This window comes from Symphalangus syndactylus, chromosome 7, assembly GCF_028878055.3.
Source record: "Symphalangus syndactylus isolate Jambi chromosome 7, NHGRI_mSymSyn1-v2.1_pri, whole genome shotgun sequence".
Lineage (NCBI taxonomy): Eukaryota > Metazoa > Chordata > Mammalia > Primates > Hylobatidae > Symphalangus > Symphalangus syndactylus.
This window is the reverse complement of record NC_072429.2, coordinates 108308355-108321193: the sequence shown is the minus strand read 5'-3', so window position 1 is coordinate 108321193 and position 12839 is coordinate 108308355. Positions and strand designations below refer to the sequence as shown.

Sequence of the window (12839 nt, the reverse complement as noted above, 5' to 3'; positions counted from 1 at the left end):
ATATGTGGATATACTTGGATTGTGTTTATTATGCTACATATTTTAGTAACCATTCTATAGATAAAACTAAGAGGTAAGATAAACTCATCATGCAGTTCAAATGTCGATGGTATTTTGGCCTCATCTTGAGTTACCTGGAGTGTTGATTGATTGTTACCTGTTTATAATAATAAAACAGCTACTTAATGTGTAAGGTACTATACATTCAAATGGTATGCATACAATATACTCATAGAATACCATGATATATGCCATGGGCAGAGTTATAGTAACAAAATAATAGTGGACAGCTCAGATCTATTAAATAGTATGTAGAATAGCTCTCCCTTTTTGCTATGAGAAAGAAATGAAGCTATTAATACAAGTTATTCCTTACATAATATACAAGTATTAGAGAAGGATTTTAATAAATATTTTTGTAGTTCATGTGTTCGTTGTATTCAAGTATGTGCAATGCGCTTTTGTAAGCAAGTCTGTGAGTAGAATGCCCAGTGGCAGTCTTTTATGTTGTGGCTTTGGGCTCTTAGTCTAGGTTCCCAAGAAATAAAGCCTGATATGTGGATTTTTGTTCAAGTAAATTAGCAAAAGAATCCTCTCAAAAGGGGGAGAAGAGAAGTGGTTTATCCACTAGCTTTAATCTGATCCCAAGAAAACCTCTGGCATATGAACCGCACAGCAGAGTTGTTGCCACCTTAAGACAAAGCAGCCAGTCTTGTACTCCTGAATCAGTCAGTCATTTTACAGGGACTGCAGGGTGGTGGGAGGGAGCACTTTGGACTCCTACGGCTAGTTCTATTTGGCTACGAGCAAAGTTCTGAAAAGCCATGGGTTGTTATTGGCCAACACTGAGAACATTTGGGGGCTGGGTACACTGCCTCGTAAAGATCCGGGAGAGCACTGACGGCATCGCCTGCAAGCACAGAACTCAGAAAAATCATATTTGAAAACGTGGTATTTTCTTCAGGACTTAGAAACTAAAATTATATGTTGAATCTGAAAGATTCAGTGACAACTAAATAAGAGCTAATAACTGCCTACTGAGGAGGGGCTCCACTGAACCCCCAAACACTGAATTCAACAATAATTAAATAAGTAAGTGTTGGGCTGTCAGCAAAGCAAAATCAGATGAAGTCAAACAATTTATGAAATATTACATTTATCTGAAGAGGTGCCTACTTTTTTTCTGAGACAGGGTCTCACTGTGTTGCCCAAGCTGGAGTGCAGTGGTGTGATCACAGCTGACTGCAGCCTCAACCTCCTGGGCTCAAGCAATCCTCTTGCCTCAGCCTCCTGAGTAGCTAGGACCACAGGTGCACACCACCACACCCCGCTAATTTTTATTTTTTAATTCTTTGTAGAGATGGTATCTCCCTATGTTGCCCAGGCTGGCCTCAAACTCCTGGGCTCAAGCAATCCTCCTGCCTCAGCCTCCCAAAATTCTGAGATTACAGGCACTAGCCACAATGATCGGCTGAGATGCCTATTTAAATACAGAACATAATTCCTTTTCTCTTCCCCTAAGCTGAAAATGGTCAAAGATCAGTAATAAAATTTTTTCTGCCTCCAGTATTGTCTTATGTCTAAATTCCTGGTCTGTGCTTCTAATAAATGTAGGAATTATTAGATATATTATTCTATGACTTAGAATCTAAATGATCGCTTCTAGAAATGTGCTGACACCAACTGACCTTTGTGATCAGATAATCATTGTTCTAAGTTTATGTGTATTTATAATCACAATGATTATAATGGCTGACATTTAATTTCCGAGCACATTTGGGGTGCCTGTGATAGGATATTTTGGAAGCAACAGGTAACCAGAAAGGATAAGAAAAAGGGAAGAAATAATAAGAGATATCTCTTATCCATTAATGACTGTTATTGGAGAAATGAACAAAAAAATTGTGTGTGTGGCTCTCGCCTGCAATCCCAGTGCTTTGGGAGGCCAAGGCAGAAAGAACCCTTGAGGCCAGGAGTTCAAGACCAGCCCGGGAAACATAGAAAGACCCTGTCTCTACAAAAAAAAAAAAAAAAATTAATTAATTAAGCCAGACATAGTGGCTTGTGCTTGTAGTCTCAGCTGCTTGGGAGGCTGAGGTGGAAGTATTGCTTGAACTCAAGAGTTTGAGGCTGCAGTGAGCCATGATAGCACCACTGCACTCCAGCCTGAGTGGCAGAGGTATTTTCCAGGATGTCCTCAAACTCCTGGGCTCAAGCAGTCCTCTTGCTTCAACCTCCTGAGTAGCTAGAACTACAGGCACATTATGCCTGCTCTTAAATGGAAAGATATTAATGTATAACACACTTCAGACCCCATCTATAGCTTTCACATTTAACAATGATGATGTTATTGATGATTCACACACACAAAAAGCAATGGGAGAAAACATACATATTAAAGCCCAGTTTTAAAAACTCATCTGAGAACGTTCAGATTTACATTATTAAATGGTCTTAATTTTCATAATGCTCATTAAAGTATCATAAAAACTGGCAGTTATTTTAATATGCCAACTTTCTCAGATGTTGAGCAGGAGGAAGTGAGAATGAAAAACTATAAAGATAGAAAAACCACAATTTTTATGTATTTTACCTTATATCAGGCCTATGTATAAATATTTTTGATTGTTCAGTAGTATCAACCAGTTTTATATTCTTCACATGGATTGGATGCTGTAAATCCTCATTTAAAGGGTTAGTAATGAATATAACATTAGTTTCCCCTGAACAAACATTCTTAAATCCAACAAATGTTGAACCTAAAACATAAATAATAGATAAGTGATTATTTTCTCTAAAGAAAGTGATAAAATCAGAATTAATGCACATTCTGCCAAACACATCTTTTGTCACTACCTTAAACATGGAGCTCTTGCCTGATATGGTAAATAAGTCTACCACTAATTGTTGTAGCCTGTTGCGTCCCAATATCCATATCACTGGGTAATAATCTCCCATATTTTCTCCAGGCTTGGCCGTGTAACTTGGTTTGGCCAATGGGACAATAGCAATCATGGCATAAACAGAGATCTGGAGAGTGCTTGCATATTGGAGCTTGTTCTTTCTTAGTGTTCCAGGGAATTCTGTGACTTCCAACATATGAGTAAGCCTGGGATACATGGGGCTCTATCACTCCTATCACCCCAGCTAATGGCCAGCACCAACTGTCAGCAAGCACCAACTCTCAGCAAGCACCAACCACCAGCCATGGAAGTAAGGCTATCCTAGACTAACCAGCCCATAGCCATCCTGTAAACTGACGGCACCTAATGGACAAGACCAGGTAAGACCAGCAGAAAAACCATCCAGCTGAACAAAGCCCAAATTGACAATCCACAGAATCATGAGATAAATGGTTGTTTAAAGTCTCTAAATTTGGGGGGTTGTTTGTTATCCAGCTAAGATAAATGAACCACTATTTTTCCCTTGGCTTCTTTGTATATGTTATGTGGCTAAAAGAGAAAATTGATTGGATCAAAAAACTTAATCTCCATTGTACTTAAAATCCAATAACTCTAAACAGAAAAGCAAAAGGTGACCTCTAAAATTCTTAAATCAGTTATGTTTTATCTATGCCCCTTCTTAATTATATTTTCTCCTAAGAAGAGTCTATATACAGGAATATGAACCTGTAGATGAGTATTAATAAAATATCACAGTAGCAGATGCTGTTTGTGCCCTGCCTAGATCTCCTTTACTGGGCCAGTGCACCCAACCCCTAGTTCCTCCTATAAGTATTGGCTGCAAACCACTCATAGCTGCGGTCTTCTGTTTTTTTGTTTTGTTTTGTTTGTTTTTGTCTTTATTTTTGTTTTTTGAGATGGAGTCTCTGTAGCCCAGGCTGGAGTCCAGTGGTGTGATCATGGCTCCTTGCAACCTCTGCCTCCTGGGTTCAAGCAATTCTGCCTCAGCCTCCTGAGTAGCTGGGATTACAGGTGCCTGCCACCATGACTGGCTAATTTTTGTATTTTTTCAGTAGAGATGGGGTTTCACCATGTTGAGCAGGCTGGCCTCAAACTCCTGACCTCAAGTAATCCACTCACCTTGGCCTCCCAAAATGCTGGAATTACAGGCGTGAGCCACTGCACCTGGCCAGCTGCTGTCTTTTCTAAATAATTGCCTTTAGCCACTTGAGAGTTCCCTCACCTGAGAGATTATGTACTTCCGTCCATTACCACAAGTAGCTATGCCTGACTGACAAGAGATATGGAAGAACCTTTTGCCTCAATGTGGGAAAAATATTTGGCACAATTTGTACTCCACAGCTCTCTAAAGTTTCAGGTGGAAGAAGCTGGACTTCAGTTGAGGTCATATCCTTGCTTAGCTCCTTCCTCTGCCCTATTCTAATACTTCTGTCACTCCCTTTCCCCTGAGAGCATACCTTCAATAAGCCACTTGCATATGAATTCCATTTCTGCTTCTACTTTATTAATACTTTGAAGAAAGAAAAGGAAACTATGGTGGTCATTCACACATTCAAAGCAAATCTCAGGATCTAAGTGTAAGATCAGAGGAACCTTACAACTTAAGAGATGGTTGGGTTCTGAGCCCTACCAAATCCCCTACATCAAAGGCCCTGACAGAAACAAAGTGGGATGCTAAGTTAGATGGAGATATGTGGGAAGAGCCACTTGGACCTTGAAGTCTCAGAATGTGCTGAATGCTCTGGATGTGTATAAATGGTATATTCCTTCTTATTAGAAAGTAACTTCCTGCTCTGCTTGCTTGAAATCATCAGGGACCTCAACAGAGCCTTACAAGACAAATCTTATCTTCCACAGGACCTGTTCCAAGGGAATTATACACTAGTATGGCCAGTTTTAATACGTTGCTGGAATGACTTTTAGAAGCTTGGAAATAGTGATGACCCACATTAAGTAGAAATGCCCAAATTTCCATGACATGTTGTGAGAAAAATGCAGGTCAAAGGCTCAAAAATGGGAATATTGAAATTGGATGTATTATATTGGATGTATAATTCCAATGCATTTCAGCCCAACTCAGAGGTGGCCTTGAATGAGTGTGGTGTGGTGTGGGAAGATCTTTCCAATTAAGAGAAATTTGGGTAGTACACAGGGTCACCTACTTTTTGTGGAGACAGAACTGATCTAAGGTAAGGATAAATATGGACTCCTGGGTAGTGATGAGTGGCTTAGCTTGTTGGTAAGGGGCCTGGAAGGAAGTAGACTGGATGTTCAGGAAAAAACATGTGGATAGACCTGTCAAAATGGGTACAAAAGGCATGCTATTGCCCACCAAAAAGCATTCAATACAGAAGAGTACCTGAAAAACCAAATGGGCAGGATGATTTGTCCAACAAATATCAGTTAATCTCTGTCCTCAGCCACCCCAGCCCTTACAAAATCAGCTTATGAACTGAGTAGCCTTTTTGGTGAAGATGGAGGCTATGCATGGATCCAACAGCATGGACACCTTCTTTCCAATGTTAGTGGAGCTACTTCTACTACATAATGTCTGACCCAAATTGCCTGGCACAGAAATTAAAATGTAGTCTTTAGCATACTACCATTCCTCAGGAAATCAAACGATTACTTAAAGTTGGTGACATCAGATTTATTCAACCCTGGAAAACGTAACAATTCATGCTGAGTAGTACTGACATGTATTCCTGGTGTGAGTTTTCCTTTCTTACAGGGCTTCAGTTAGCACCATCATACTAGGACTCACAAAGTGATCTAATGGCACGGGCTCCTGCATAACATCACCCTAGACTAAAGAACTCACGTTCGACAAAATAGGTACAGGGGTGAGCATAAGACAATGGGATCACAATGGAAGAATTGCTCCAATCATACAGTATAGCATCTGGAGAATGTCACCCCAAAAGACTGGTGGAATAGATTCTTGAAGGCACAGCTGAGGTGTCAACTTTGGAAATGACAACCTGCAAAAAATGTGTTATTAACCTAAAACAAAAGGCATTATATGGTGGTAAATATCAAAAATATAGAATACATGGGTGCTGGTACCGAAGGCAAGAAGTAGGAGTAACTGTTTTCACCATTATCCCTGGAAGTTCACTTGGGAAACTTGTGTTTCCAATACTAAAATTTTAGGTTCTATGAGTCTGGGTGTCATAGTTCCCAGATGAGAAGTGCTTCAGCAGGACATACAGTGACTCAATAAAAATAAAGCTATACCTACCTCATGGTCACTTCAGGCTTCTCATCAGACAAAGAAAGCATTTACCATCTGGCAGAAGTAACTGATCCTGATCACCATGCAGAGGTAGGCCTATTCTATAGAATGAAGGCAGGATGCACTCACATGATCCACTGGGGTATATGCCCACTGTTAGTTGTAAAATGGCAAGTACAGAAGTCATGGCTTCATAAGGACACAGAAACCAGCGACTTTTTTTTTTTCTTTTTTCTTTTTTTTTTTGAGACAGGGTTTTACTCTGTTGCCCAGCCTGGAGTACAGTTGTGTGATCTCGGCTCACTGCAACCTCTGCCTCCCAGTTTCAAGCGATTCTCCTCCCTCAGCCTTACAAGTAGCTGGAATTACAGGTGCCCACCACTATGCCCAGCTGATTTTTTTTTTTTTTTGTATTTTTAGTAGAGTCGGGGTTTCACATGTTGGCCAGACTGGTCTCAAACTCCTGACCTCATGATTCATCCGCCTTGGCCTTCCAAAGGACTGGGATTACAGTCGTGAGCCACGGTGGACCAGGGGCCTATTTATAACAGGGATGAGGGTCTGAGCCATTCTACCAGGCAAGCCATCTTGACAAGCAGAAGTGTTAACCAAGGAAGATAGAAATTTAGAAAGGGTGATGGATGAGAGAGATGATGAGTATCATCTATGGTTTAGGGACCAGCTATGGCAGTGTGACCACGAACCCTCTTCTTAAAGTTTTTCCCAGAAATTGTGACCGTGCAGAATCTTGGAGAAATCATATATAACTTAATATAACTAACAATGAAGAAAGCAAGTAGATCCCAGTGGTCCCAAGAGAGGACTAAAGTGGATACAGGCTGGTACGCCCATCTCTCATCTCTTTGAATATTGGCTGTTAACAAATCTCCCTTTTCCCAGACAATTAGCTTAGCCAAAAAGGAGCCACATACACGGGAAATCAAGGTCATCCCCATAGGGGCAGCTGTAACCAAAAACTAACATGGGGATACAAATGACTCTCGTCCCCCACCCACCTCGCCAAATGTGGGATCAACTCCATGGCAATTTTAACTTACACTCTAGAGTTTCCCAGTGGCATGAAGTGTAGCTGCCCTTCAGCTCATATCACATCCTTGCTTAGCAACTTCCCTTGCCCTGTTCTCTTCCTTCCCTTTCTACTAGGCGTTCCAGGAAGCCACTAATATAAAAGTCCTCATCTAAGGCTGTTTCTAGGGAATCTCAGTCAACCAACTTTTATATGTTATTTTAAAAGACTATATCATATGAAAGAATAATAGTTATTAATGTTATTTCAATAAATTTCAATTTTAAGGCTTCATTTCATAAGGGCAGTTTCATTGCCACATGATATTTATAATATTCTGGAGCATATTATGTATTAAAAGCCATATATGTTCAATTACAACCTATGTAGCATGTTATACAATTTCCTCCAAGGGTATCAGCATTGCAATTAACACTTAAAAATGTTGCTCATTTGTTTCACATTTCTGGGATCTAAAGTTGTGAGGAAGAATATGTTAAAACTTAGATGTCTAACTTATTGAACTACTTTCTTCAAAGAGACACTGGTTAAAATTATCCTGGAAGGGAGACTTGCTCCATTAAAACAGGAAATGCACAGTGTTATTTAATAGGCCAAATGAAAATAATTGATGTGTTTACTACATTAACTTATATATAATTATTTTACATTTCTAAGCAGCCATCCTGGTTCAGTGAAAGAGCAGTGGAGTTTGAATCAGAAGATTTTGATTCTAATTCTAGCTGTGCCAATAGCTGTGGGAATTTGGCCAGACACTAAAGTTCTTTGAGCTTAAGGTTCTTCAATTTTAAAAGGGGATGATAATATGTAATCCTACTTACATGAAAGGGCATTTACAAATTATACAAATTAATTAATATTAAATCACAAATACCAGTGTTTTGTTGTTGTTGTTTTAGAAGGAAAATTTAACATCAGTTCTTCAACATGCAGTATAAGAATCCTGCCAAGAAACCATTCTCAAAATTGACTCTGATGTCTGATTTCTTTGTCATATTGAGCAGATTGTTATAAAAATTCACTTAAATCATTTTTACTAACAATGAAACATTATTAGTTATCCTCTACATATTGTTTACAGAAATTAATTGAGAAGATTTGTAAAAGACTGTGTACTTGCCTGAGATGTCCAAAAGGCCACTGATGGCATTGTAACTCATGATCCCTGCATGGGGCTTTCGGGGTGCCATGTTATGAGCTGAAGCAAAGGTAGGCCAACAAATCCCACTTCTCCCACCTTTTACCAAAACAAAAAGTTAGTGAAAATTGAATATGCACTCATATGAACAAAAACATTAAAGCTTCAAATTTTTCACCTGACGGAGATCTAGGACTCCGATGAGCAGCAGTGAGTTCAATATTGGGATCATCATTAGTTAGGACATCAGAGCAATTAAACCCAGGGCTACTTCCAACAATTAATGAGCTCTGTTTGGAAATAAGCCAAACAATATAGCATTAATAACAGCTCTTACTAAAGGAAAACATGATAATGAATAATATTAAACTCTACTGTAGTAAATAAAACACAAACTATAAATTCAAAAAGTGGATCATTCATTAAACAAAGATGAAAAAGGTTGCTACCCCAACTGGAAAGACACTGAGAATAGGAGAGGGAATACAGACATGTAAATAATTATATATAAGGACATGTTATGTTTCTGTGATAAATACATCCAGGGAACAGTAGGAACAAAAAAGTGGAAGAAGTGTCATTACCACCTAAACTGGCTCAGAAAAAACATCATAGAGGGAGTGAAAATTTAACTAACTATTGCAAGATTAGCAGGTGATAAGCAAGAAGAGGGAAGGGAGGAGGAGAGATAAGAATGAACAGTTTTTTTGCTGGGCACGGTGGCTCACGCCTGTAATCCCAGCACTTTCGGAGGCCGAGGCGGGCAGATCATGAGGTCAGGAGATCGAGACCATCCTGGCTAACATGGTGAAACCCCGTCTCTACTAAAAATATAAAAAATTAGCCGGGCGTGGTGGTGGGTGCCTGTAGTCCTAGCTACTCGGGAGGCTGAGGCAGGATGTGAACCGGGGAGGCGGAGTTTGCAGTGAGCCGAGATTGTGCCACTGCACTCCAGCCTGGGCTACGGAGAAAGACTCCATCTCAAAAAAAAAAAAAAAAAAAAAGAACAGTTTTTTTAGGCAGAGGGCAGTGGCAACAAAGGCAGGGAGGTGTGGGCGAGACCGAGATAAAAGTTAAGGAGGTTATTCTTATTAGTCCTTCAGAAATTCCACCCTTCTCTGAGTTATTTTTTTCTCCATGGTGTGGCTGTATTAATTTCTTACCTTAATTTGTACACTTTTACTGGAAATTTTGTGTGATACAGCAGCTGGCAGGTAAATCATTGGAAAAATGGCCATTCCATTGTCAACCAGGGTCACATTATAAATGTGCACACTCTCTGTGGTCTGCAATAGAATTTGCAGGTTACACATAATACTAAGGACAATCATAAAAGAAAATAAACAATCACCATCTTTAATCATAATTACCTGAAAATAAATTCCATAATCCCAGCATGTCCAAATGGTAAATCCTTGTATAAGAGAACATCCAGGAAGGCCATCTTGGTTCATATAGATCCCATATAAACCTCCATGGGCTTCATTGTCAAACCACTTTTCCACAGGATTAAACTGGCCTTGGAGGGAAATATAGAACCAGAGAATGAACACTACATTTTATGTCATATAGTTTTAATAAGCAGTATCAGTTAAAGTTAACAAAATTCTTTTCAAAATTACATACATAATTCTGATATCAGGTTTAATATAATCAAAATTTTTTATGGCTCTGCCATTTATGGTTCACTCTATTTAGTGTTTTTCTTTAAATGTTCTCGAGATGGAGTCTCACTATGTTACTCAAACTTGTCTCAAACTCAAGCCATCTTCCTGCCTTGGCCTCCTGAGTAGCTGGGACTACAGGCATGCCCCACCTCGCCTGGTTTATTCTAATTAGTATTTATTTTTGTCTAACTAGTCTCTTCACTGTTACTTAAAATAACTGTATACTCATTTGCAAAAGTTTAGTGTTAACACCCTTACATTATTTATCTGATTAAAGTAAACATTAATTTAATTAGAAAGAGCATGGGATTTAGATACAAATAAGCCTAAACTTGAAACACAGTGGTACAGCTTACTGTCTGTGAAATGCTTCCCCCAAACATCTTTCCATTGCTATGTCCTTTTGGCAATCCCATTTTCAAGTCAAATGTCACTTCCTTAAAAGACCTTCCCTAAATACCTGATACAAAATAACACCTCAGTCACTTTACATTACAATTAAAATTCTTTTCACTTGATATTTTTATTATTATTTGTGAATTATCCATCTCTTCTCTCCTACTAAGATGTAAGCTTCATGACAGAAGACATTGTGCCTAGCTCATTCACCATCATTTCTTGGAGGCTAGAAGGTAGTACAGAGATAGGTGGTCTTTAACTATTTTAACAATTGGTGTATGCATTATCTTGGGAAATCTTGGGAACATTGTTTAACCTTTTAGGACCTTAGTTTCCTCATATGTAAAAAGTTTTAATGATTAATTCAGAATTGTTTCAAAATAAAATGAAATAACCTACATACAGTGCCTAGCAAATACTCTCAATAAATGGCAACTATACTCATTATTAATATATAGAACAAATGGGATTTTCATGAAAGTTTTACTTACGTCCAAATCAGTTCAATAACCTTAATAACTACCTCCCCAAACAGGCATGAATTGGAGGATTGTCTATAAAGAGCAGCACCACCTCCTAAATTGTACTTAATACCAGCTCTCCTGTTCAGGTTCCCTGGTATCTGTTTCCTTTTATCTTCTATTGATTTTCCCTTCTTCCTAGTCCATTGGGTTTTACATTTTATTTATGATCTTCCTGGTTTTGATAATTTTCCTGCATTATTAAAATTATTATTATTAAAAGAAGATTTTTAAATTTATCTCCCTTAGAGTCACACAATATGCATGAACAAATAGGGTTTGACCCCGAACCTAGTGTATATCACTATCCCCAGTTTCCCAGACTCTTGTCTGGAGGATGGATTGAATAAATTGATGTACCATTACAGGAACGTAAACTCTTTATTCCTCTGTGATGTTGCATATTTCAGTTGCTATAACTCCAAAATCTCCTTATAAATAGTCTCAATTATTTAGGAATATCAACATAGTCAGTGAAAAATGCATTACATAGCGTTATACATACTAGTAAATATTCATATTCAAAGATATTTTGATGTTGAAAAATCCATAAGGATAACTTTATTGAAGTTGTAAAGAAATTACATATTTTAAATTTTTAAGTCAAAGAAAAGCCACTTTAAATGGTTGGGAACTAAAATATTTAGCAAGAGCATATCAAGGAATCAGCTAAGTATGTTGACAAAATAGTTTTTATTCCTTCAAAATGTATTTTGCACAAGAATAAAACCAGCTTAAGTCTAAAAATGTTTGAATTGACAGAAAAAAAATGCTGATTCAAAGAATCTTAAAAATAAATACACTTTTAACTAGTATATTTTTAAAAGGTGAATTTTATGCTATATAAATCATGCCAAATAAAGCTGTTAAAAAGTAACTATACTGAGATTTTTCTTTTAAAATCAGCTCTGGAAGGGACATACATGTCTCAAAGAAAGTCCCGTTTTCTTTAAATTTCTTTAAATTTCTTGGAGGGTAAAGTCTGCAGATTTATTATGTATTTTACTTTTTTGATCTGGTAATTATTTATTACAAATTATTGGTTGAAAATATAGAGGTTATTTAAAAAGTATACAATTATAAGTACTGAGTCTCCTTGTTCCCAATTACTTTCTATGATTTTTATACTTTCCTTATGTAAATACAAATACCATATACATTCTGATTCCTTCCCTTTCTTCCACAAAACATATTTTATAGATATTATACCTAAAATAGCATTATATAAACTATTTTGCACTCTCCAGTTAGCACTTCAGAATATTCTAGAGATTTCTTCATATCAATACATTGAACTCTTCTGCCTTCTTTCTTCGAGTAGTCTAGTGTTCATTCCATTGTCTGGCTTTATATAACTATTCTACCATTGCAGGACACAAAGTGGCTTTCAGTTTTCTGCTAGTACAGACAATGCTGTGATGAATAACCTTGTTCATAAATAATTTTCTAAGTTTGTAAAGGCAACTGTTAGCTAGATTCATAGAAGTGGAAATACTGAGTCAAAGTTAAATGGCACATGTGATTTTGGTAGATGTTGTCATGTTACCCTAAGTAGAGATTATATTGTTTTGTCCTTCAACCAGCAAGGTGTAAATGTTTCGCTTTCCCTACAGCCTTGCCAAAAGAGTAGATGCTCAGTTAGTTCTTAATTTTTACTAATCCTATGTAGAGAAATCTATATTTGAGAAGTGTCTGTTCATGTTCGTTGACTTTTTGATGCATGCAGTTTTAACATACGAATAGTGAGCATTTATTCTGTCAAAGCAGAAGTTAAAATATGGCATATGTCGACATGTATCTCTATAATAAGTGCTGTTTTTTTAAAAATGGTGGTGGGATGAGGTACTTACTGTCCCAATACCAACCAAATCAAGAACTCAAGTTGTCATTTGAGTTTTGGGATCATA

At 37.7% G+C, this 12839-nt stretch overlaps 1 protein-coding gene across 1 annotated transcript in view; it reads right to left on the bottom strand.

Moving 5' to 3' along the window:
• The window catches only part of PKHD1L1 (PKHD1 like 1), a 162324-nt gene that overhangs the window by 17939 nt on the left and 131546 nt on the right, over window positions 1-12839 (bottom strand). Inside the window, exons 64-68 of the mRNA XM_055284802.1 lie at window positions 9716-9864; window positions 9509-9631; window positions 8524-8635; window positions 8328-8444; window positions 2594-2759 (exon numbers count right to left, since the gene is read on the bottom strand). Coding sequence (XP_055140777.1) covers window positions 2594-2759; window positions 8328-8444; window positions 8524-8635; window positions 9509-9631; window positions 9716-9864 — 667 coding nt within the window. The remainder of the gene's footprint in view (window positions 1-2593; window positions 2760-8327; window positions 8445-8523; window positions 8636-9508; window positions 9632-9715; window positions 9865-12839) is intronic.